The sequence below is a fragment of the Chiloscyllium plagiosum genome, chromosome 13, assembly GCF_004010195.1.
Source record: "Chiloscyllium plagiosum isolate BGI_BamShark_2017 chromosome 13, ASM401019v2, whole genome shotgun sequence".
In the NCBI taxonomy this organism is placed as follows: Eukaryota; Metazoa; Chordata; class Chondrichthyes; order Orectolobiformes; family Hemiscylliidae; genus Chiloscyllium; species Chiloscyllium plagiosum.
Window position 1 is genome coordinate 30,004,440 of NC_057722.1, and position 26,603 is coordinate 30,031,042.

At 41.7% G+C, this 26,603-nt stretch overlaps 1 protein-coding gene across 13 annotated transcripts in view; it reads right to left on the reverse strand.

The window, feature by feature from the left end:
- Nucleotides 1-7,438: 7,438 nt before the first annotated feature.
- Nucleotides 7,439-26,603, reverse strand: part of sptssb (serine palmitoyltransferase, small subunit B) — a 33,200-nt gene continuing 14,035 nt past the window's right edge. For 4 of the 13 annotated variants that reach the window (XM_043702134.1, XM_043702141.1, XM_043702139.1 and 1 more), the window contains one exon: nucleotides 7,439-8,825. In XM_043702134.1, the coding sequence (XP_043558069.1) occupies nucleotides 8,551-8,793 (243 nt within the window). In that variant the 5' untranslated portion in view covers nucleotides 8,794-8,825 and the 3' untranslated portion in view covers nucleotides 7,439-8,550. Of the gene's footprint in view, nucleotides 8,826-14,450; nucleotides 14,522-15,651; nucleotides 15,713-15,768; nucleotides 15,905-19,869; nucleotides 19,941-26,603 lie in introns of those variants that run through there. The other 9 variants (XM_043702133.1, XM_043702144.1, XM_043702136.1 and 6 more) reach the window with 9 other exon arrangements.

Here is a 26,603-nt window from a genome sequence, read left to right on the forward strand (position 1 = left end):
CTCATCCAAGTCATTTATAAAAATCACAAAGAGCAAAGATCCCAGAACCGATCCCTGCGGGTCACCAGGCGCCAGGCTGAATACTTTCCACATACCACTACCCTCTGTCTTCTATGGGCCAGCCAGTTCTGCATGCAGACAGCCAGATTTCCCTGTATCCCATGCCTCTTTACTTTCTCAATGAGCCTCCCATGGGAACCTTATCAAATCCACATATACTACATCCATTACTCTACCTTCATCAACGTGTTTTATCACAACGTGATTTCCCATACAAAAAACAATGTTCACTATCCCTAATCAGTTCTTCTCTTTCCAAATACTTGTAGATGTTATCTCTCAGACTTCCCTCCAACAACTTACTCACCACTGAAGTCAGGCTCATTGGTCTATAATTCCCTGGCTTTTCCTTTCAACCTTTCTTAAATATTGGCACAACATTAGCCACACTCCAGGAGGTCTTCTGGCACCTCACCTGTGAGGGGCCCCACAGGTTCTTTCCTAGCTTCCCACAATATCCTGGGATACAGCTGATCAGGTCCTGGGGATTTATGTACCTTTATGCATTTTAAGGCTTCCGGCACCTCTTCTTCTGTAATGTGGACTCTTTTCAAGGCATCACTGTTTATTTTCCTGAGTTCCCTAGCTTCCATGTCTTTCTCTACAGTAAATACTGACATGAAGTATTATTTAAAATCTCACCCACAGTTCCATACATAGACTGATCTTTAAGGGGCCTTATTCTCTCCCTAGTTTCTTTTTTGTCCTTAATATTCTTGTAGAATCTCTTCATATCCTCCTTAACCTCTGCCAAAGCTATCTCATGTCCCCTTTTGGTCCTCCTGATTTCTCTGAAGTATACTCCTACACCCCCCGAATCCTCAAGGGATTCGAAATCATCCCAGCTATCTATACTTGAAATATGCCTCCTTTTTTTTCTTGACCAAAGCCCCTTCAGCAATTTCTCTATGGGATATTTGCCTTTATTAACTGAGGTATTAAATACAAGAGCAAGGAGATAATGATGTAACGGTATATAACATTGGCTAAGCGACAATTGAAGGATGTGATTGTACTAGAGAAGGTGCGGAAGAAATTCACCAGGACGTTACCTGAACTGGAATGGTTCAGCAAGGAAGAGACTCTACTGGGGTTGCAGTTGTTTTCCTTAGCATGGAGAAGGCCGAGAGGGAACTTGATTAAGGTCTTCAAAGTTATGAGGGATGTAGATAGGAAGAAAACTTGTCTCTTAGTAGAGGGGTCAATAACCAGGGGACATAGTTTTAATATAAGGATTTCCTGACTCCCTAGGGCTTTTCAACATACAACTCAGGAATGTGATGGAATATTCTCCACTTGCCTGAATGAGTGTGTGCCTGCAAAAGCACTCTGGAAACTTGACACCATTTAGGAGAAGCTGAAAATGTATTGCTGGAAAAGCGCAGCAGGTCAGGCAGCATCCAGGGAACAGGAGAATCGACGTTTCGGGCATAAGCCCTTCTTCAGGAATGAGGAAAGTTTGTCCAGCAGGCTAAGATAAAAGGTAGGGAGGAGGGACTTGGGGGAGGGGCGTTGGAAATGTGATAGGTGGAAAGAGGTCAAGGTGAGAGTGATAGGTCAGACTGGGGTGGGGGGCGGAGAGGTCAGGAAGAAGATTGCAGGTTAGGAAGGCGGTGCTGAATTCGATGGATTTGACTGAGACAAGGTGGGGGGAGGGGAAACGAGGAAACCATTTAGGAGAATACTGCCAACCTGATCACCCCCTACAATCAGCCCCTAAACTATTTATGAAAAGTGATTGCAATGTAAACCATCTACAGATTGCACTACAGCAAACCCGTGACCCCTACCACCCAGAAGGACAAAGGCGTTAAGTTCTCCTCCAGTTTATATCATGGTTCCTTCACTGTCACTGTGTTAACATGCTGAAACCCGCTTCCTAACAGCAATGTGGGTGTTCCTAAATGCCACTGACTGCATTGGAGGATGTCATAGTAGTGCTCAAAAGGAAATGTCCAACTTTCCTTTGATGAATTTAGATGGAGGGAATTATTTTAAAATATGCATGTTGACATGTCCAATTTTACAAACAAAGTTAAAAACAAAGAACTGCGGATCCTGTAAATCAGACACAAAAACAGAAATTATAGGAAAAGCTCAGCACGTCTGGCAGCACCCATGGAGAGAAATCAACGTTAACGTTTCAGGTTCGGTGGCCCTTCCTCAGATCAGATCTGAAGATGGCTCATTCAACCTAAGATATTAACTCTGATTTCTCTCCACGGATGCTGCCAGACATGCTGAGCTTTTCCTGTAATTTCTGTTTTTGTTTCTGATTTTACAGACTGGCCTACACTGAGGCACAGATCCAAGAAAAGTTCCTTTTAAGTATCTTCCTGAGTAAGGAAAGATAAGGTTCCTGCAGCAGAAAGTTCAGTTCACATAATTTTCTGGCAGATAAAAGGATTAATTCAAAAATAAAGCCGAGGTGTCAGACTCCAAATTTTATATTTTTTATTCCTATTGTTAGCCCCAACTTCAGACTCCCTCTCAGGTGAAAGTGCTAAATTCAGGGAGGGCAAATTACAGCACCATTACAAATTACAGCAGGAAATGAAAAACAAAATGGATTGGGGGCAGCCATTGGAAGGTCATAGAGTCATAGAGATGTACAGCATGGAAACAGACCCTTCAGTCCAACCTGTCCACGCGACCAGATATCCCAACCCAATCTAGTCCCACCTGCCAGCACCCAGCCCATATCCCTCCAAACCCTTCCTATTCATATACCCATTATTTATCCTATCCATGCCCCTCATAATTTTGTAAACCTCTATAAGATCACCCCTTAGCCTCCGACGCTCCAGGGAAAACAGCCCCAGCCTATTCAGCCTCTCCCTATAGCTCAAATCCTCCAAACCTGGCAACATCCTTGTAAATCTTTTCTGAACCCTTTCAAGTTTCACAACATCTTTGAATAGGAAGGAGACCAGAATGTCAAGTACTATAGAGAATAGATTTACGTGAAGCTCTGATGAATAGATATTTAGACTTGAAATGTTAGCTTGCTTACTCTCCATGGATGGTGTCTGACACACTGTGACCTCCAGCATATTCTGTTTTCACTTGGGTACAGTATCTTGGTATGAAGCAAAAAAAAGTGAACAGTTAAAAAGTTAAACATTATAGCCCTTCATACTAAAATGCAGTGAAACAATGAAATAAAGTTAACAGTTCAACACCACAGTCCATAAGTGCCTTGCTATGCTGGACTTGTGCTCCTCACAAGGGCTCGACCTGCCGCTATCCCAAGCTGCCTTTCCCTGCTCTCATCGCCTTCGGCCTCTTCCTGTTCTCATCACCTTGCAGCTGGTTCCTCCTCTCCTTGCTGCCCCCAGCTGCCTGTTCCTGCTATTGCTGCTGCCTCGGGCTGCCTGTTCCTGTTCTCGCTGCTGCCCTGGGCTGCCTGTACCTGTTCTCACTGCTGCCCTCAGCTGCCTGTTCCTGTTCTCGCTGCTGCCCCTGGCTGCCTGTTCCTGCTCTCACTGCTGCCCCCAGCTGCCTGTTCCTGTTCTCGATGCTGCCCCAGCTGCCTGTTCCTGCTCTCGCTGCTGCTCCGGGCTGCCTGTTCCTGTTCTCACTGCTGCCCCCAGCTGCCTGTTCCTGTTCTCACTGCTGACCCCAGCTGCTTGTTCCTGTTCTCGCTGCTGCTCTGGGCTGCCTGTTCTTGCTCTCGCTGCTGCCCCCAGCTGCCTGTTCCTGTTCTCGCTGCTGCCCCCAGCTGCCTGTTCTTGTTCTCGCTGCTGCTCCGGGCTGCCTGTTCCTGTTCTCGCTGCTGCCCCCAGCTGCCTGTTCCTCCTCTCGCTGCTGCCCCCAGCTGCCTGTGCCTGTTCTCGCTGCTGCCTCGGGCTGCCTGTTCCTGCTCTCGCTGCTGCCCCCAGCTGCCTGTTCCTGCTCTCGCTGCTGCCCCGGGCTGCCTGTTCCTGCTCTTGCTGTGGCTCCGGGCTGCCTGTTCCTGCTCTGGGCTGCCTGTTCCCGCTCTCATTGCTGCCCTGGGCTGCCTGCTCTTGCTTCCAGCTTCCCAAGCCTGCCTGTTCCTTTAAGAGATCTTAAATAAGCTGGTGACCTTCTTTCAATTTAAACACTTCTATTACAACCAAAAGTCCCAACCTTTATTTTGTTTTGTGCTTTAAAAACTGTAATAAAATAGTCTGCATCTGTCACTTACTAATTGGCTGTTTCCATTGGGACCATATCAATTCCTGAACTTCCCAGACAGAGACTGAGCACCACACTCAGCCTTTCTGCCTGTCTCACACAACTGCATATTTTCACCCAACCCCAAAAGACGCTCATTTGGCCAAGCAGCACTGAGGTTGCCACCTTTTTATTTCTTTTTTTCTTCTAAGGGAAAACACCCGAGTGGCCAGTGACAAGCACTGCCCTTAACGTTGCTGTTTATTTAATTTTTTTTCTTTTTTTTCCCTCTTTTTTTTTTCTTTTCTTCCTTAAACCCCCACACTACTGCCTAACTGCGGTAATGCTTATTTTTCCCCAGCACCCATGGTGTGTGTGTGTAGGTGTGAGACACAGTGAGAGACACAAGGTGCACGAATCTTTATTCAATTTCCACCACCAGGAAGATAGAAAATACCCGGGTGGCCAGTGACAAGCAGTGCCCTTCACATCAAAGGGCAGTGCTTGCCGCCTTTTTAATGAGACCCAAAGCAATTGTGCAGTTAACTAGCATCATCTGAGAATGATTCAGTTGTCTCCTGCTTCAGAAATGTGATTAAAATTACACATAATCAAACAGAGAAGCTTTTAATTAATGGATTAAAGAACTAATTTAGCTTGAAAATTAGCCTTGAAATTAAATTTAATTACCTATATTTTAAAAAAAATAACTTATCTTTCTAATCAACCTGCTCAGAGGTGTTATTACACACCTCTGGAGCAGGTGGGACTTGAACCCAAAGGGACACTAACTATGCACTACAAGAGGGTCTTCACCATTTATCTTTTGAAATTCACCCAAGTCCAAAGCACTCTCATTTAGCCAAGTATCATAGACTCATAGAGTCATAGAGATGTACAGCATGGAAACACCCTTCGGTCCAACTCATCCATGATGACCAGATATCCCAACCTATTCTAGTCCCATTTGCAAGTATTTGGCTCATATCCCTCTCAACCCTTCCTATTCATATACCCATCCAGATGCCTTTTAAATACTGTAATTATATCAGCCTCCATCACTTCTTCTGGCAGCTCATTCCATATATGCACCACCCTCTAGGTGAAAAAGTTGCCCTTGGCTCCTTTTACGTCATTCTCCTCTTATTCTAAACCTCTGCCCTCTAGTTCTGGACACCTCCACCCCAGGGAAAAAACCTTGTCTATTTATCCTATCTATGCCCCTCATGATTTTATAAACCTCGATAAGGTCACCCTTTAGCCTCCAATGCTCCAGGGAAAACAGCCCCAGACTTTTCAGTCTCTCCCTATAGCAGAAATCCTCCAACCCTGGCAACAACCTTGTAAATCTTTTCTGAACCCTTTCAAGTTTCACAATATCCTTCCGATATTTCAAGGAGCTATGAACTTGCACTCCAAGTTTTCTTTGTTCAGCAACACTCCCTAGGACCTTACCATTAAATGTATGAGTCCTGCTAAGATTTGCTTTCCCAAAATGCCGCACCTCACATTTATCTAAATTAAACTCCTCAGCCCATTGGCCTATCTGATCAAGATCCCATTATGATCAGAGGTAACCTTCTTCACTGTCCACTACACATCCAAGTTTGGTGTCATCAGCAAATTTACTAACTATACCTCTTACGCTCACATCCAAATCATTTATATAAATGATGAAAAGTAGTCGAGCCAGCAGCAATCCTTGTGACACACCACTGGTCACAGGTTTCCAGTCTGAAAAGCAACATTCCACCATCACTCTCTGTCTTCTACCTTCGAGCCTGAGCTGTATCTAAATGGCTAGTTGTCCCTGTATTCTACGGAATCTAACCTTGTTAATCAGTCTCTCATGAGGAACTTGTTGAACGCCTTACTGAAGTGCATATAGATCACATCTACCGCTCTGCCCTCTTCAATCCTCTTTGTTACTTCTTCAAAAACTCAATCAAGGTCATGAGACATGATTTCCCATGCACAAAACCATGCTGAGCATCCCTAATCAGCCCTTGCCTTTCCAAATACATGTAAATCCTGTCCCTCAGGATTCCCTCCAACAACATGCCCACCACCGATGCCAGGCTCACTGGTCTATAGTTCCCTGGCTTTACCTTACAACCTTTCTTAAATTGTGGTACCACGTTAGCCAACCTCTAGTTTTCCTCACCTCACCTGTGACTATCAATGACATTGGCACCTTACCTGAGACTATCAATGATACAGATATCTCAGCAAAATGTCCAGCAATCGCTTCCCTAGCTTCCCACAGAGTTCTCGGGTACACTTGAGCATGTTCTAGGAAATTATCCACTTTTATGGGTTTCAAGACATCCAGCACCTCTTCCTCTGTCATGTAGACATAACAGAGGAATGTTTCAAGATATCACCATCTATTTACCCACATTCTAAATATTCCATGTCCTTCTCCACAGTAAGTACTGATGCAAAATACTCGTTTAGCATCTCCTGCAGCTCCACACAGATCACTGTCTCGCTAATCTCTGAGGGGCTCTATTCTCTCCCTAGTTACCCTTTTGTCCTTAATGCTCCATGCCTCATCTGCAATAAGATGTCATTTTATGGAGATGATACAGCACCTCTCCTTATTTGACAATCAATGCATGTTTGTGGTTATGCTTCTTCTTGCCATCCTTCCTTTGCTGTGTAAATCCTTTAATGTGCGACCTCCTCTTTTCAATTACGTACTGATCATAGAAGATGTCTGCTCCATTGTTCCACATTCAGGCCTTTGTTTCACCACATTTGCAACAATTCCATGTTAAATAGGTCCTTATCACAGGAAAACTGAGCAGACTGGCTCGTTAAGCAGTAACATGTCATCCATAGCTCCTGCGCCTGTATAAGGTTGGCTCCTTTTCCCATCAAGCTTTAAGATTTTTGCTGTTAGCCATATGTCTATAGTATATATACTTTAAATAGAAAAGTATTGGTGAGCATTACTCGATATCTCTAAAGTGGGACCAGTTGGATTAGGGAAATCTGGAATGACGAGTTGGACTGAACGGTCCGTTTCCATATTGCATTACTCTATATCTTTAAAGTGGGACTAATTGCATTGCTTTTTCAAAAGACACTAATACCGTGAGAAAGTGCTTTGATTCGGTGTAATTAGGTTGGAAATTTAACTGACCTCTAAAAACAGACATAAATGAAGACTATTTTATCCTCTATTTGGTGTTTTCACAGCTATAATAAAGAAAAAACACTCTAAACACAAAACAAGTTGACAGTATAAGATTGATATTTTAATCAAACTTTATTGAAAAATCATGTACAACCATTAATTTTCCTGAATTATAGAACAGGCGAAAAGTTAATGTTCATTTTATAATGTCTTTTTCTGAACAATAGGCACATAGCCTTTGGAACAAATATTCCACAGAATCTGATTTAAGTAATTATTACCAATCGTAAAAACAATAGTATAATACTTTAAAGAGACTTTAGATGCATGACATGCTGCTTCGTGGTTTATTAGTAAAGTATCCATTTACAACATCCTTGTCCAACTGCATCATTGGCATTTACTATAACGTGAATATAGTGTTATCTAATATAGTATGTGAAAGCACATTTCATGCATTGCTGCAAAATAAGAACTTTTTGAAATGGCTTCAAGTTTCTTTGTAAACAGCCTAGCACTGGATCAATTCAATTGCAAGAAAATGGTTCCTTTATAGATTATAAATATGAATAACTCTTCCTTATGTGTAACTATGAACATTATAGAGCAGCCCTTAAATTTAACACCAAGCAGAGCTTTGCTTTAGCACCCAGCTGTCACTTTTTATGTTATAAAACTTTGTGTGTTGGAATTGTCTCATAAATTGACACTTGTTTGAATTTTAAGATTTGCTGTTTTTGAGGCAAAGTCAAAGTGATGAGCCACTTACACAAATATGTCCTAGAAAATTAAATTTTCTTTATATAAAAACTAGAATTAAACTAGCATTAAAATGAAAGGTCTATGTTAAACAATAGAGAAGATTGCGAATGTGAACTATGATGGCATTGGATTTAGACAAATACATGATTGGAGGAGTAAATATTTGACCCCCATGGCTATTGCTTCCAGTTGCTGTTTTTATAGTTAGTTTCATTGAATTGAAATTTCTATCGGTTGATGTCAGTGAATTCCTAACTTTAACTACCGCATGCTTTCTCTTTTTATATATAATGCCATTTACCACTTTATTTGGATCACAAGATGATTGAGGTGCATAAGAAATAAGACTGCAGCCACAAAGTAAGTTGAAGAACCAAAGTTTTCACTGGGTCCTTAGATTCACAGATTTTTCTCATTTAAAAATGTCTTAAGTTTCAAATTAGTTTGGGTTAAGTCATGATGGCAACTGTGCTTTCAGGTTGGCCTGCTCCTAGGCCAGAAAAGAACTCCAGCGCCAGACGAATGTGAATTGGAATGAAGACGTAGGCTGTATATAAAACCATAGCCACAATGATGAACAAAACAGAATTGAAAACGGTTTGTTCCCAGGGCTCCAGCACATAACTGCACGTAACAAGCAGGTATTGGTAATATAGCCAGGATAGGGTTTCCTTCACACCTTTCACATCCATTTCTCTCGCTCTAAGTGAAAAGCAGAGTTAACCTAAATGGAGACAGAATTCAATTATGAAACATAGTTATAGATAAATACATCACTTGTCCTTGTTGCTTTACTATTGCATGATTGAAACATGTCCCACTATCAAATCAAATTCCCTAAATTATCTACAGAAAATGTAGACTATTTGTGCAAGACATTTTAATCAGCAATCCAAATAGGTTAAGGTGTTTTTCTTCTTTAAAAAATCCCAATCACAGCACACATATTTAATTATTATTCAACATCACAAACATGGACTTATAGTTAATAACTGGAATAATGCTGATAAACAGAAGAGGATGGAGAATTAAAGATAGGGAACCTTTGAACCATGAATTATAGTGGTGCTGGAAAAGCACAGCAGGTCAGGCAGCAGGAAAATTGATGTTTCAGGCAAAAGCCCTTTATCAGGAATAGAAGCAGGGAGCCTGCAGAGTGGAGAGATAAATGAGATATCAGCTCCATCCCCACCCCCCTGCTACTTTCTCCCCACCCCCCCCCCCCCCTCATGTATCTCTCCACTCTGCAGGCACCCTGCCTCTATTCCTGTTGAAGGGCTTTTGCCCGAAACGTCGATTTTCCTGCTCCTTGAATGCTGCCTGACATGCTGTGCTTTTCCAGCACCACTCTAATCCAGACTCGGGTTTCTAGCATCTGCAGTCCTCGTTTTAACCTTTGAACCAATCAAATTCATGCTGTGAACCCTACTTTTGAAACAAGTTGGGAAGTGTTCTCCCATGTGTAATGTAAAATATTATTTTAAAATCAAACCAATGTGTTAAATGTCAATATCTTCACATAACTGTAGATTTTATAACCAAAAACAGATTCATTGCATCAACTCATGGTACTTGAATGTGCCAAGTAAAATGGGCAACTGGACCAATATGCAAACTAAAGATTAGTTTCTAACTTAACTGGTTACTCAGAAGAATTGCAAATAATTTGTGGGCCCAGAAAATGAATCCTTTTACAATTGCATTACAGTATTAATGTAGCAGAGGTTTGGAAGAATTCAAGTTGGGATATGGAAACAGGCCCCTCGGCCCAATAAGTCCACACCGACCCTCTCAAAAGTATCCCACCCAAACCCATTCCCCTGCATTTACCCCTTAATAATGCACCTAATCTACACATCCCTGAAAACTATAGGCAATTTAGCATGGCCAATTCATGTAACCTTTGGATTGTGGGAGGAAACTGGAGCACGCGAAAGAATCCCATGCAGACACGGGGAGAATGTGCATACTCTACACAGACAGTCGCCCGAGGCTGGAATCAAACCTGGGTCCCTGGCACTGTGATAGCAGCAGTTGAGTCACCATGTCGCTTTGATAGTGAAAGATGCAAAGATCAAGGCAGCAGTCAAACAGTCTGAATGTAATAAGGTATGAATGAAAGGTTTCAACAGATGAGATAGAGCAGAAGTATGCAATGTTAGGAGGTGGAAGCAATCTTGTTGAATGAGCAGGCTGGAAGTTTATCTTGGGATCAAATTAGACACTATGTGTGGTTCAGCCTCAGACAGTTGCCGGGAAAAAGGAAAGAGTCAACAGACAGGTAACAGAATTTTTGTTGAGTAGAACACAGTACTTTTGGTCTTTCCAACATTGAGTTGCAGGAAATATTTGCTTACATAGTACTAGAGACAGGCGAGGTACAGCGGGTGTTGTCAGCTTCCATGTAGGAACTGATACTGAGTTTTCAGATGTTGCAAAGAGGCAGCATGTAGATGAAAAATAAGACCATAAGACCTAGCAGCAGAAACTAGGCAATTCAGTCCATCAGGTCTACTATGAGAGTGCTAAAGATAGATCCATGTGGAAGACAAAGAGACAGGGTGAGAAAGGGGAAAGAATTAAATGTTAATCTCTGGATGGATTAGGATGGAATCAAACAAAGTTCAATTCCAAATAGCTGATGATACAAGGCAATGGCATGATCAGATATGTCAATGGTTCCACTCATGTAGGTCAAGGAGAGTTTGTTACTGTTGAAGGGACTGGTATATTCCAGGACATTGCAGAGGAAAAGGAGGTTAGCAAAAGGCAGTAACTTACAACAGTAGATGGAGTCAATGCCGGTCATTTTGAGGTAGGGTGGTGGCAGCAGATTTTATGAGGAGGAGCAGTGTATTTTAGAAGAATAACTGTCAACACCACCAGCCAACATGGGTGACCAGATGGGAAACTTTGTGGTCAGTATGAAGTTGAAATGGAACAGTAGATTGGTCACTGGCACAATATGAGTTTGGAGAAGGAATGAGAACAGATAGAAAGGAAGTTTTACAGAGAGTGAGTTCTGGGCGATGACAGGGCTAAGGCTTGAGGAGTTTGGTCTGGTGGATGAAAACGAACAAATGGAGAAAAGACAGATGAACCGAACAGTTTCAATTTCAGTGGCAAAGTTCCTTGTGTTTGTTTGAGGTGAAGGTGGATGAAAGGGTAAGGATTTTCAGCTGGCACCTAGAGGTACAGGAACAAAGAGGATGTTTTTGCATTGCAGCATGATCCTGCAGGTGATGAGAAATTTCAGCATGAATATGACGGTCAGAATCTTTTTCCCCACAGTTTAAATATCTAATACTAGGGGCATGCATTTAAGGTGAGAGGGGGAAGTTCAAAGGAAATGTGAGGGGCAAGTTTTTTTACATAGAGAGTGGTAGGAATCTGGAATGGGCTGCCAGGGCTGGTGATGGAGAAGATATGAGAGGGCCATTAAAGGGACTTTTAGATAAGCACACGGGCATTCAAGGAATGGAGGGATAAGGACCAAGGGCAGGCAGAAGGAATTAGTTTAATCTGGTGTCATGCTCAGTACAATATCATGGGCTGAAGGGCCTGTTCCTGTGCTGTACAGTTCTATATTCTATGAAAGTCTAAAAGTACATGATATTAGGTTGGACACCAGAGACAGTCAAGATTGCACCCTGCAACTCAAAAGAACAAGTCATCTCTTCTTAGATTTTACCCTTTAGTTTTGAAACTTTATAGAAAATCTACATTTTGGCTTTCGTATTACTTTTATATAATCCTTATAACTAGAATATCCAAGTATACCACATTCCGACTGTGCACACGTCTACATTGGTTTTGGGAGCTTGTGCCATGAAATCAAACTTCCAGGACTTTGCTTAAATGGTTTTCTTTAATAACGTGCAACTATATGTTTAGAACACTCTAATCCATTTTGAATCTTTTCACACAGTTTACCCTTACTTCCAAAATACATAAAATACATTATTTGACATTTTCTACATTGAAATGAACTCATTAATTGTTTGTCTTAGCTGTGTGCTTGTTTATGACCTCTAATAATCTTTAGCAATTTACCATATCCTCGTTTATTGCCAGTAAAATGTTGTTTCTTTTTACCGTTCCCAAGTTCAAGTCATTTGCAAATACAGGTAATAAGGGTGACGCCCAATACAGACTTATGTGGAACTTTACACATCTTTCCAGTTTGAAAACTTACCCTTTTAACCATTCCTCAGTTGATATGGCTACATGTATCTACCACCACAACTGTGTACACACACGCGCGCACACACACACCAATCTACAGTGCATTTTAGATTATGTTGCTCTCATTGAATGGGCACTCTGATGCAGGATGCCAGACTCACCACATTCACAGAAGTTATTGAACACCATCATGTAGAAATTGGTGTACACCTTGTTTTTTATGGACATAATAAAAGTTAAAGCATATAAATTGGACCAGTGTAGACCATTCAGCTCCTTGAGTCCATACTGCCATTCAGTATGATTATGGCTGATTATCCAACTCAGTAGCCTGTTCCAATATTCTCCCCATATCCTTTGATCCTTTTAGCATAAGAACTATGTCTACATTTTCTTGAAAGTCTTCGATGTTCTGACTTCAATGGTTTGTTGTGGCAGAGAATTCCACAGGTTCATCACTCCCTAGGTGAAGACATTTCTCCACATCTCTGTCCTATAAAAGGTCTATCCCTTATCTGTACAGTATGACTCCCTGGTTCTGGACTCCCAGGTCAGTGGAAATATCCTTCCTGAATCTACCCTGTCTAATCCTGTTAGAACTTAATAGGTTGATGAAATCACCCCTCATTCTTCTAAACTCTAATGAGTATAGTCCTTACTGATCCAATCCCTCTTTGTATATCACTCCTGACATTCTAGGAATTAGTCTGGTGAAAGTTTGCACTCCCTCAATAGATTTAGAACATCCTTCTTCAGAGAAAGGAACCAAAAGTACACACAATACGCCAGGTGTGATCTCAACAATGAACAGTACAGTTGCAGCAAGACATTCTCTTCTCCTGTACTCATATCCTTTCACCATGAAGCCAGACATACCATTTACTTTCTCCACTGCCTGCTGCACCTGCATGCTTACTTTCAGCAATTAGTTGGAGGTATAGTGGACAGCGGTGATTACCTCATTACAATGGGATGTTGATCAGATGGGCCAATGGGCTGCGGAGTGGCAGATGGAGTTTAATTTAGATAAATGTGAGGTGCTACATTTTAAAAAGGTAAATCAGAGCAGGACTTATACACTTAATGGTAAGGTCCTGGGAAATGTTGCTGAACAGGAGACCCTGGAGTGCAAAGTGGAGTCACAGGTAGATAGGATAATGAAGAAGGCATTTGGTATTCTTTCCTTTATTGGTCACAGCATTGAGTATAGGATTTGGGAGGAGAAAGTGAGGTCTGCAGATGCTGGAGATCAAAGTTGAAACTTTATTGCTGGAACAGCACAGCAGGTCAGGCAGCATCCAGGGAACAGCTCCTGCTGAACACTCTCTGCTCATTCCTGAAGAAGGGCCTGTGCCCGAAACGTCGAATCTCCTGTTCCCTGGATGCTGCCTGACCTGCTGTGCTGTTCCAGCAATAAAGTTTCAACTCATATAGGATTTGGGAGGTCATGTTGTGGCTGTACAGGACATTGATTAGGCTACTTTTGGAATATTGTATGCAATTCTGGTCTCCCGCCTATTGGAATGATGTTGTGAAACTTGATTCATTTACAAGGATGTTGCTAGGGTTGGAGGATTTGAGCTGTAGGGAGAGACTGAATAGGTTGGGGCTGTTTTCCCTGGGAGTATGGGGGGGCAGAGGGGTGACCTTTTAGAGGTTTATAAAATCATGAGGGGCATGGATAGGGTAAATAGGCAAGGTCTTTTCCCTGGTGGGGGAGTCCAGAACTAGATGGCATAGGTTTAGGGTGAGGGGGGAAAATTTTGAAAGGGATCTAAGGGGCAATTTTCTCATACAGAGGGTGGTGCATGTGTGGAATTAGCTGCCATAGGAAATTGTGAATGCTGGTACAATTACAGCATTTAAAAGGCATCTAGTTGGGTGTATGAACAGGAAAGGTTTAGAGGGGTATGGGAGAAGTGCTGGCTAATGGGACTGGATTAGGTTAGGATATCTGGTCGGCATGGACGAGTTGGACCAAATGGTCTGTTTCCATGCTGTACATCTCTGTGACTCCAGTGCAAGATACCGAGGTCTCATTGCAACACCTCATTCCCCAATCTATTACCATTCAGATAATCCACCTTCCAGTTTTTGTTACCAAAGTAGATAATCTCACATTTATCCACATTATACTGCATCCACAATGTATATGCCCACTTACTTAACACACTGAAGCTTCTCTGCATGTTGCTCCAAGCATAGTCTTCCATCCAGCTTTGTATCATCTGAAAACTAGAAGATATGACACATGGTTTCTTCAACTAAATCATTAATATAGATTGTGAATAGCTGGGGTCCAAGCACTGATCCCTAATCACTGCTGCCACTCAGAAACAGATTCATTTATTTCTAATCTTTGTTTCCTGTCAGAAAACTAGTTCACAATCCATTCCAGTGCACAACCTCCAATCTCATTTGGTTTAATTTTACATTCTGATATCTTACATGGGAACTTATTGAAAGTCTGAAAATCTATGTAAACCACATTCACCGGCTCCCCCTTATCCACTCTACTAGTTATGTCCCAAAATGTTAGCAAATTTATCATGCATGACTTTCCTTTCGTAAATCCAGGCTGATTCTGCCCAATCCTGTCAATACCTTCCAAGTGCTCTTCTATTACATCTTTTAAAATGGACTTGAGCATTTTTCTGAGCAGACATATTGTGTACCAGATGCCAAGAGTAGCACGTCTGCTGCCATATTGGTCCTTACTGCTGTTAGCTGCATCTACAAAAATATCTCAAATTCAATGACTTAAATAAGTAGAGTTTGGCACGTTTCAAGGTCCTTATGGAGAATGTGCAGACAATCAGGTAGAGCACTTGCCCTGCACGTCAGACTAGTTATACAGCGGTCACTAAAGGAAATGATGCATTACAGCTCACAGAGTGCGAGTTATAGTGGCAACATGCATCCTTACATATATTCTGTAATCTCGAGCTATGCAGAGTAATAGTAGAGACTCCAAGCTCCACTTCATCCTATGGCCAACCAGAAATCTCGCACAGTCTTAACCACCTTGCATTGCTGTCTGTCAAAAGTTAATATTTCCAGCAAACGCGGTTGTTTTTGCTTTAAGTTATATTACTCAACCTGTGTCAGGTTATAAACACCTCAGTCAAAATCTGAGTTGAGACTGGAGCCCAGAACTTGGGGCTCCGATTTAGGGTCGCTTCCCACTGCACCGGCACCTAAAGTAAGCTGTTCACCCTCTGGCAATTCTCGCTCCCTGTCTTCTGCCCCCCCTCCCCATCACCTAACAGTGCAAACCATCTTCCGTGGCCTCTCCACCGTATATGCAGTGCTGTGGTTTCACCCAGCCCCCTTTCCTGGTCGCTGCTGTCTCCGCTCCCACTCACCGGGTTACTGCTGCCGGCTCTGCAGGAAACGGGGGGCCACCGTCTCACTCCACCCCATTGCCCTCCCTCCCTCCCGAGCCCCAGCTCCTTGCCCGCAATCCACGATCTGGATTGTACCGCGTTCTCGCAGTCTCCCCGAATCCGCAATTCCAGTCTCCCGGGTCCGCAGTCCCTCCACGTGGATCAGCTTTGGCGGCGGGTTTGCTGCTGCAGCCTGAAGCTTAGAAGGGCTCATTCCAGGACATACGGCAACCTTGAACATAACACGCATGGGTCGGATTTTTCTGTTGTATTTATATGTGTGACACCCCTGCTCCGGGGTAAGGCTTCACTGGAACAATAGGCCATTATAAAACGCTGGTATTTAAAAACTCTGCAATTATCAGATCGTTACCGTTCCTTCAAGTGTATGGAATGCCCTGGCCATTAACGTTCATGTAAAAAGGTTAGGTAGCTGTCAGAGTTTAAGGGGAAAAAAAATCCTCATCCCATGTCCGTGTATAATTACCAATAATGCGCAAAGAATTGATTTTAGGCAATAATTCAAGCGGATGAGTCTAATATTCTTACTGCTGAAATTTCCACTGTGTAAAGGTTGTCGGAAGCATAGATTACTGTCTTGTACTCATTCACGATCATCACAAATCAGGGAATTAAGAGGGAAAATAGTGGCAGTTTTTGGTACCAAATTGGCAGCGAGATGGAGAGGAGAGGGTATTAATGGATGGTTATCTTTAAAACTAGTGGAAACTATACCTTTGAGCCTGCCAGTTGTAGATATTAGGGTAACAATTTTTAAATGTGTAGGAATGATCCGGACTTGGGTACAGAGGATGTAGTGTCAAAGTTTACAGAGAATTGGTGAGATGGTAATATTTTAGGGAAGAGGATAGAATAATGGCAGACTTCAGGAGGATACAGACTGGTAAAATTGGCAGGCGAGTGGCAGATTAAATTTTCTGCACATGTGTAATTGTGGAACTGAGGGATTGGTATAATCTAAATGGTACAATTTTAATAAAAGAAAAGTAATGTGGTGGGAAAAAATCTGAAAGAACAGCCAGAGGGAAAAAAAAAGTTAACATTTTGTATTCAAATTTGACTCTTCTTCAGAACTGAAATTATGGTTTTTATGACAGAGGGAGTGCAACAGATAATGAGGGTGGGAGAAAAGTGAGGACTGCAGATGCTGGAGATCAGAGTCGAAAAGTGTGGTGCTGGAAAAGCACAGCCGGTCAGGCAGCATCTGAGGAGCAGGAGAGTTGACGTTTTGGGCATAAGATAATAAGGGTACCCAAAGAAAGACAATTGGAGTACCAATGATAGTAGAGGAGACATAGATATTAATGGTATGCGTGAATAGTTGAAAATAGGTCTGCTCTGCTGAGAGAGAACAGATACAAGCAAAAACTGGGGATACAGAAGAGAGTGTAATTAAAATGAAAGAAAAAGTGTTATTGATCTGACATGAGAGGGGAATGATTTTAAAAAGGAGCTGAGTGGTAACACTTTCAGGCAGAGGATGGTGTGTGTTTGGAATGAGCTGCGAGAGGAAGTGGCGAGGTGAATACAAATACAACATTTTAAAGGCATCTGGATGGGTATAGGAATAAGAAGGGTTTAAGAGGGATATGGGCAAAGTGCTGGCAAATGAGATTAGGTCAGATTGGGATGTCTGATCAATACAAATGAGTTGGACTGAAAAGGTCTATGTCCATGCTGTTTGACTCTATTTATAACTGTTCAGTCCTGAAGGCTGCAAAGTACTGAAGTGGAAAATGATGTACTTTTTCTCCACTGGTGTTGGGCTCTGCTGGAGCATTGCAGTAGGTCTAAGGCAGAAATGTTAGCACAGGATTGCAAGAAGGTGTATTGAAATGGCACAGCACTGGAAAATCAGGGTCATTCTTTCAGTTCAATTTTAAAATTGGCATGGGAACAAACAGTACATTGAACTTTTTGAAAAGGATCCTTTACTATAGAAATGTACTGCATAATCTAAGTGTTAGAAACAGATCGGCCTTGAGTTTATTGAATGGCATGGCAGGCTTGAAGATCGAATGGCCAATGTCTGCTCCTATCGCATACGTTTATGCGAGAAACAGTTATAAAATTACTGGTTATATCTCATCTAAAAATGCTGTGTCCAATTCTTCAGAAAGGAATGGCAAGCGATGTCAAGGAAAGGAGATTGAATAGAATCAGGAATTAAGGCTTTCATTGATGTGGAGAGACTAAAGAATCTGGGATTGGTTCTTCTCAGCACAGGGAAAGTAAAAAGGACATTTAATGGAGGTGTTCAAAATAGAGGGCTTTTGACAATAGTTAGTGTAGTTTCTCCATAATGAGAAGTTTAATAACCTGAGTTTTGACATAATTGTCATTTAATTCAGAACAAACAAGGAAAAGATTTTTCATGTGTTACTTCAATCAATGAAGTAGATTCAATAGCAGCTTTCAAAAGGGATTTGGGTCTCTCCTTATGGCAATGGTATTGTGAAAGTGCTGATATTGGACGGAGCTGGACAAAATCAGAAGTCACAATACCAGGTTACGGTTTATTTGAAATCACAAGCTTTCATAACACTGCTCCTTTGTCAGGTAAAGTGACCTTCTGACAATGGTAATGGTTACAGAGCTCTGGTAAAAGTGGAGAATAGGACAAATTGGTAATTCAGAGGGTTGGAATGATGAGTGAAATGGTTTTCTGTGTTTTATGATTCAATACTAAATGATTGTTTACAAGTGCCTGACTTTTTAAAAAGTGCAATTTTATTTACCATGCACTGGTTACCAATTTTGCACTCATGTTAAAAATAAAATACTTATCTAGAAATATATTTCTATCACTGGATACCCAATTTAAACCATTTTCAGGTTGATTTCAATTCCACATTTCTTGCAAATTGAAATAGCGGACCATAAAACATTCACAATGGCATCTCCCATGATTCCATATTTCCTGACAGTTCAATAATCTTAAACATTGACATCTCACTGATGCCCAGAAATAGTAATGTTAAAAGCTGCTATTTCACTTAAAGTACATTTCTTGTGACAGTTTTTAGAAAAGTTCAAAATACAAACACATTTTGAAGTAGTTCGTTCTTTAACAACTTCTAAAAACCACAAAGGAAAACAACAAACTATTAAATTTATTTCCATCTATTGACTTTTACCAGGTTCATTTTAATCTGTCCAAACATCGAAATATTTACTTAATGGGGACTTTATTCACACAAAATCAAGCTACTGCAGAAGCTAGAAATCAGAGACTAAAACAGGAATTAGTCAAAATACACAGGTCAGGCTGCATTTGTGGAGAAAGAAACAAAATGATGATTCAGGTCAATGATCTTTCACCTAAGGGAGGATGGAGATATAGTGAATTATATGTAATGATAGAGTGAGTAGAATTTGTATTTAAAATGTATATTCATTTCAATTGCTTGTTTTAGTATTTGGGGTATCAGTATAGTGAGAGGTCTGACATTTGACTAGATTTTACTGTGTTATGAGAATTTGCTTGAGCATTGCAATGTGAAATAAGAATGGAGTTTCCATCCCAATGCTTACTGGCAATCAATAGATTAACATATATTTTTGTTAAGTTTATGTTTGGTAGAATTTCTATCCCATTGTTTGGTCATAGTCCATTTGTCAAGCATTGAGCGTTTCTACATTAGTCTATTCATGGGATACAAAATGTGTTTCACAAGTCCGCATAATGTATGCTATATATGGAGAATATTTTGCTCTTCAGTTTAACAGGACAGCATACAATAGGGAATGATATTTGCTATATTGTAAATTGATTGAGTGATATGATACAAATAGAATCATTTGCCAATATAAGATACATTAGAAGGCAGAATAGATGTATGTGCTACTTGGTAGATAATTCTGGAATTAACTGATACCTTGAGAATTTTCAAAAAAACGTTATCCACATGGGAATATGCATATTAGCAAGTAAATCCAGAAGTTAGAATAAAATTGCATTAAATTCATGAAAATAGAACCACCGAATTACTTTTGACAAATGTCATTCTCACACACACACACACCAACAAAAGTTTCAGTTGAATGCAGATTAAATCACTGTGGTATTCAAAAATCAACTGAAGTGAAACTCTTCTGGTTTAACTGGTTTTCGAGGAGATTGCTCACAATGCAGTTTCAGGCTGATCAGATTACTTGCATACAGATGTTTTCTTGTTCGTCTCAAACTTGAAGTGCCACTGCACAGCGTATTTACAGTGTATTCAGATGCAATGGTGCTCCTGATTCTACAAAAAAAACTAGCATTTATTGCCCTTTTATGCTGCATATAAGTGGCAAGTGTGTTAGCCACAAGGATGGACACACTATAAAAAGGCCAATTACAATATGCTATTGGAACTCTGTCATTATAAATAAAAACAAGCCATTTGGCCTGAATTATTGCCATCCATTCCATAGGGCAGCAGGTTTTACATTCTCACCAGTTGCTGTGTAAAAATATAACTTTTAATTTCTTTATTTGATCTCTCTGGAACTCCATTCGTCAATGCCTGCCATTCAGAAAAAGATCCATTTATTTGTACTCTTATTTCTTGTCTGCTAACCAATTTTCAATCCCCCTTAAAACCCTAATCCTGTTGTGCTTTAGTTTTACACATTAATCTCTTATCTGGGATTTTGTCAAAAGCCTTCAGAAAGTCCAAATCAACCAAATCCATTGGCTCCCAGATCAACTCTACTAGTTACATCCTTAAAGCATTCTAGTTGATTTGTCAAGCAAGTTATCCCTTTTGCAAATCCATGGTGACAATGTCTTATTTCACAGTATAATAATTGTGCAGCATAAAATATTAACAGAGGGATGGCCGAAACACAATCTGTGGACTTACTGTTAAAATCAGGATTCTTTTCATGTCACAGCAGATGTCAGAAACATGCACTAGTCCCTTTAATTAGATACTTTACTCAACGGTTAGGTTGGGTTCAAGGGTCAGAGACAGCTGGGGAAATGATACCAGAAATTCTACTCACTTTCTGTGGCAGGCTTCAGCATAGAGAATTAACTGAGAACTTGCACAAATCCTACAAGGTACTTAAAAGTTGTCTAACATTTCTGTAAACAAATCCATACATGAAATGCCAAAGCTTCCAGATGTAAAAATCTTCTGATCTCTTCAATGTAGGAGCTTCTGAAGGAGTCTCAGATTGAATGGGTGTTATTATTTTTTTCGGTTATCATGATATAAATATCCGAATTTCACCCAGGGAATAAATTAGAAAGGATCAAATTGGATTTAGTACAGTTTGTAGATCTATACAAGATTCTATAATGTCAGAAACGTCAAGTGAAACACATTTAGATTGCCCAGATTGATGGTGCAATTTTAGAGCTAGCACTTCATGCAGCCTCCATGGTGAAACTGGAAGCTATTGCAGTACATGATGGAATCTTGTATTAATCTAGGATGCAAAGTGCCTCAGAGACGAGAATAGCACCAACTAAAGCACAACTGATACTGCAAGCAGCTGATGAATAAGTCTTTACTAAATTTCCAGAGAGAGCGGCATTGCCTTGTTGGTAAGAACTTAAATCAATGGCAAGAGGTGGAAGGCATAGAAGTGGTGTGGGTAGAGTTGAGCCCATACAAAGGGAAAGAGATCTGATGGGTATATGGACCTCCTAGCAGTTGTCAGGATATAGAGAAGAGGGGAAAATATCAAGAGATAGAAAAGGCATGTCAGAATGATCTATTACACTGATTGGGAGGATTTCAGTATGCAGGCAAACTGGGCAAATCAGGTTGGTAGCAGATCTTAAGAAAAGGAATTCATGGAATGCCTAGGAGCTTTTTTCAAAAGCAGCTTGTGGCAAAGCCCACAAGGGAACAGATAATTCTGGATTTGGTGATGTGTAATAAGGCTGAATTGATTAGAGAGCTTAAGGTGAAGGAATCCACAGGAGGCAGTTTAACAGGGAGAAGCTTGCATCAGATGTAACAATATTACAGTTGAGTAAAGGTAATTACAAAGACATGGGAGAGGAGCTGGCCAGAGTTTCAGAGTTGATTGGGAGGGGAGCCAAGCAGGGAAGACGGTGGAGCAGCAATGGGAGGAATATTTGGGGGTAATTTGGGAGACACAGCAGAACTTCATCTCAAGGAAGAGGAAACATGCTAAGGGGAAGATGAGGTAATCATGGCTGACAAGGGAAGTCAAGGACAACATAGAAGCAAAAGAAAAAGCATATAATGTCAAGACGACTAGTGAGAAGCCAGAGGATTGGGAAGCCTTGAAAAATCAGCAGATGACAACAAAAAAGCAATAAGGTGGTGGGGGAGAAGATGAAATAAAAAAGTAAGCGAGCTAATAATAGAAAAGAAGATTACAAGAGTTTGTAAGATTTCTAAAATGATACGAGAGGCTAGAATGGGCATTGGACCACTGTAAATGAGGCCGGAGAAGTGGATAGAGAGAATAAAAGATGTTGCGGAGAAACTAAAAAAGGTACTTTGCATCAGTTTTCACTGTGGAAGACACCAGCGGCATACCAGAACTTCAAGAGAGTCAGGGGCAGAGGTGAGTGTAGTGGCCATCACTAAAGAGCAGGTGCTGGGGAAGTTGAAAGATCTGAATGTGAATAAATAACCCAGACCAGATGCAATACACCCCAGAGTTCTGAAGGGGATAGCCGAAGAGATTGCAGAGGTATTGATGGTGATCTTTCATGAATCACAAGTCAGGAACGATCCCAGCGGTCTGGAAAATGACTAATGTAACATCCCTGTTTAAGAAGGGAGGGAGGCAGAAGATAGGAAGCTACAAGCCAGTTAGTCTGACCTTGGTCATTGGTAATATTTTATCCATTATTAAGAATGAGATTGCAGAGTACATAATAAAGTAGGGCTGAGACAGCATATCTTTGTCAAGTGGAGGTCGTGCCTGATGAATCTGTTAGATTTCTTAGAGGAGGTAACAATCACGTTAGACAAAGGAGAACCAGTGGATGGATCTCTAAAAGGCCTTTGACAAGGTGTCGTGCAGGAGCCTGCTCAATAAGATGGGTCCATGGTATTAGGGGCAAGGTACTGGCATGGATAGAGGAATGGCTGACGGGCAGAAGGCAGAGAGTAAGGATCAAGGCATCTTTTACAGGATGGCAACTAGTAGAGTTCCGCAAGAGTCAGTTTTGTGAACATTACGATTCACGTTATACACTAACTTCATTTAGATGAAGAAATGGAGGGCATTATTACTAGGTTTATAGATGATATAGAAATACTGGGGCAACAGGTTGTGTTGAGGAAACAGGCAAGCTGCAGAAGGACTTGGATAGGTAGACATAATACAAATTTGGGAAAGTGTGAGGTTATGCACTGGATAGGAAAAAGAGGTGTGACTATTTTCCAAAATGGGAAAGGGTTTGGAAATCTGAAGCGCAAAAAAGGACTTGGGAGTCCAGATTCAGAATTCTCTTAAGGTTAACATGCAGGTTCAGTTGGCAATAAGGAAGGCAAATGCAATGTTAGCATTCATTTCAAAAAGGCTAGAATAAAGGAGCAAAGATGTACTGCAGAGACTGTATAAGGCTCTGGTCAAACTGCATTTGGGACATTGCAGGGCCCAAAACTGCTCTCATCGAAGGAAGGATGTGCTGGTCTTAGAGGGGTTCCAGAGGAGGTGTACAAGAATGATCCTGGGGATGAAGGTCTTGTTACACGAGGAGTGGTTGAGGACACTTGGTCTGTACTTGGAGTTTAGAATGTTGTGGAGGGAGTCCGATTGAAACTTATACAATACAGATACCCGAATACGGAGAAGATGTTTCCACTACAGTCATAGAGATGTACAGCACAGAAACAGACCCTTCGGTCCAATCCATCCATGCCATACAAATATCCCAACCCAATCTAGTCCCACCTACCAGCAGGCAGCCCATATCCCTCCAAACCCTTCCTATTCATATACCCATCCAGATGCCTCTTAAATGTTGCAATTGTACCAGCCTCCACCACTTCCTCTGGCAGCTCATTCCAGACACGTACCACCCTCTGCGTGAAAAAGTTGCCCCGTAGGTCTCTTTTATATCTATCCCCTCTCACCTTAAACCTATGCCCTCCAGTTCTGGGCTCCCCGACCCCAGGGAAAAGACTTTGTCTAGTTACCCTATCCATGCCCCTCAATTTTAAACCTCTATAAAAGGTCACCCCTCAGTCTCTGACGCTCCAGGGAAAACAGTCCCAGCCTGTTCAGCCCCTCCCTATAGCTCAAATCCTCCAACCCTGGCAATATCCTTGTAAATCTTTTCTGAACCGTTTCACAACATCTTTCCGATAGGAAGGAGACCAGAATTGCACCCAATGTTCCAACAGTGGCCCAACCAATGTCCTGTACAGGCGCAACATGACCTCCCAAGTCCTGTACTCAGTACGTTAACCAAGAAAGCATACCAAACGCCTTCTTCATTATCCTATCTACCTGCAACTCCACTTTCAAGGAGCTATGAACCTGCACTCCAAGGTCTCTTTGTTCAGCAACAGTCACGAGGACCTTACCAATAAGTGCATAAGTTCTGCTAAGATTTACTTTCCCAAAGTGCAGCACCTCACATTTATCTGAATTAAACTCCATCTACCACTTCTCAGCCCATTGGCCCATCTGGTCAAGATCCTATTGTAATCTGAGGTAGCCTTCGTCGCTGTCCACTACACCTCCAATTTTGGTATCAACTGCAAACTTACTAACTGTACCTCTTATGCTTGCATCCAAATCATTTATGTAAATGACAAAACGTAGAGGACCCAGCACCGATCCTTGTGGTACTCCACTGATCACAGGCCTCCAGTCTGAAAAACAACCTTCCACCACCACCACCACCCTCTGTCTTCTACCTTTGAGCCAGTTCTGTATCCAAGTGGCTAGTTCTCCCTGTATTCAGTGAGATCTAACCTTGCTAACCAGTCTCCCATGGGGAACCTTGTTGGATGCCTTACTGAAGTCCATATAGATCATATCAACTGCTCTGCCCTCAATCTTTTGTTACTTCTTCAAAAAAAAACCTCAATTACGTTTGTGAGACATGATTTCCCACGCACAAAGCCATGTTGACTATCCCTAATCAGTCCTTGCCTTTCCAAATGCATGTACATACTGTCCCTCAGGATTCCCTCCAACAACTTGCCCACCACCAACATCAGGCTCACTGGTCTATAGTTCCCTGGCTTGTCCTTACCACCCTTCTTAAACAGTGGCACCACGTTAGCCAATCACCAGTCTTCCAGCACCTCACCTGTGACTATCGATAATACAAATATCTCAACAAGAGGCCTAGCAATCACTTCTCTTAGCTTCCCACGGAGTTCTAGGGTACACCTGATCAGGTCCCGGGGATTTATCCACCTTTATGCTTTTCAAGACACTTCCTCCTCTGTAATCTGGACATTTTGCAAGATGTCACCATCTATTTTCCTACATTCCATATCCCTTTCCACAGTAAATGCTGATGCAAAATACTCATTTAGTATCTCCCCTATTTTTTGCAGCGCCACAGAAAGGCTGCCTTGCTGATCTTTGAGGGGCCCTATTCTCTCCCTAGTTATCCAGTTGTCATTATTGTATTTGTAAACTCCCTTTGGATTCTCCTTAACCCTATTTGCCAAAGCTATGTCCCTACTGATTTCCTTCTTAAGTATACTCCTACTGCCTTTATACTCTATGGATTCACTCGATCGATCCTGTCTATACCCGACATATGCTTCCTTCTTTTTCTTAACCAAACCCTCAATTTCTTTAGTCATCCAGCATTCCCTATATCTACCAGTGATATACTTTCTCTGGATTCTTGATCTCATTTCTGAAGGCTTACCAGTTTCCAGCCATCCCTAAACCTGCGAATATCTGCCCCCCGTCAGCTTTTGAAAGTTCTTGCCTAATACTGTCCAAATTGGCCTTTCTCCCCGGGACCTGATCAGGTGTACCCTAGAACTCCGTGGGAAGCTAAGAGAAGTGATTGCTAGAATTCAACTTTCTATCCTTTCCCATCACTATTTAAAATCTAATAGAATTATGGTTGTTGACCCCAAAGTGCTCCCCTACTGACACCTCAGTCACCTGCCCTGCCTTATTTCCTAAGAGTCGGTCAAGTTTTGCACCTTCTCTCGTGGGTACATCCATATACTGAATCAGAAAATTGTCTTGTACGCACTTAACAAGTTCCTCTCCATCTAAACCTTTAACTGGCAGTCCCAGTCAATGTTTGGAAAGTTAAAATCCCCAACCATAACCACCCTATTATCCTTATAGATAGCCGAGATCTCCCTCTGACTATTAGGGGGTCTGTAGTTCAATCCCAATAAAGGTGGTGATCATCCCTTTCTTATTTCTCAGTTCCATCCAAATAATGTCCCTGGATGTATTTCCGGGAATATCCTCCCTCGGTACAACTGTAATGCTTTCCCTTATCAAAAACACTCCTTCCTCTCTTGCTTCCCTTTCTATCCTTCCTGTAGCATTTATATCCTGGAACATTAAGTTATGTTTCTGTAATTGCTATGATAGGTAAAAACTATGACTGCAGATGCTGGAAACCAGATTCTGGATTAGTGATGCTGGAAGAGCACAGCAGTTCAGGCAGCAGAGGAGCAGTACGATTCCTAGAGCTGCTCAGGAGGATTTAAACCAGTAAGGTGGGGGGTGCGACCCAGGGAGATAGTGAGGAAAGAGATCAATCTGAGACTGGTACAGCTGAGAACAGAAGCGAGTCAGTCTGAGCAGGCAGGGACAAGGTAGGATTGACAAATTAAACTGCATTTATTTCAATGCAAGAGACCTAACAGGGAAGGCAGATGAACTCCGGGCATGGTTAGGAACATGGGACTGGGATATCATAGCAATTTCTGGATTAGTGGTGCTGGAAGAGCACAGCAGTTCAGGCAACATCCGAGGAGCAGTAC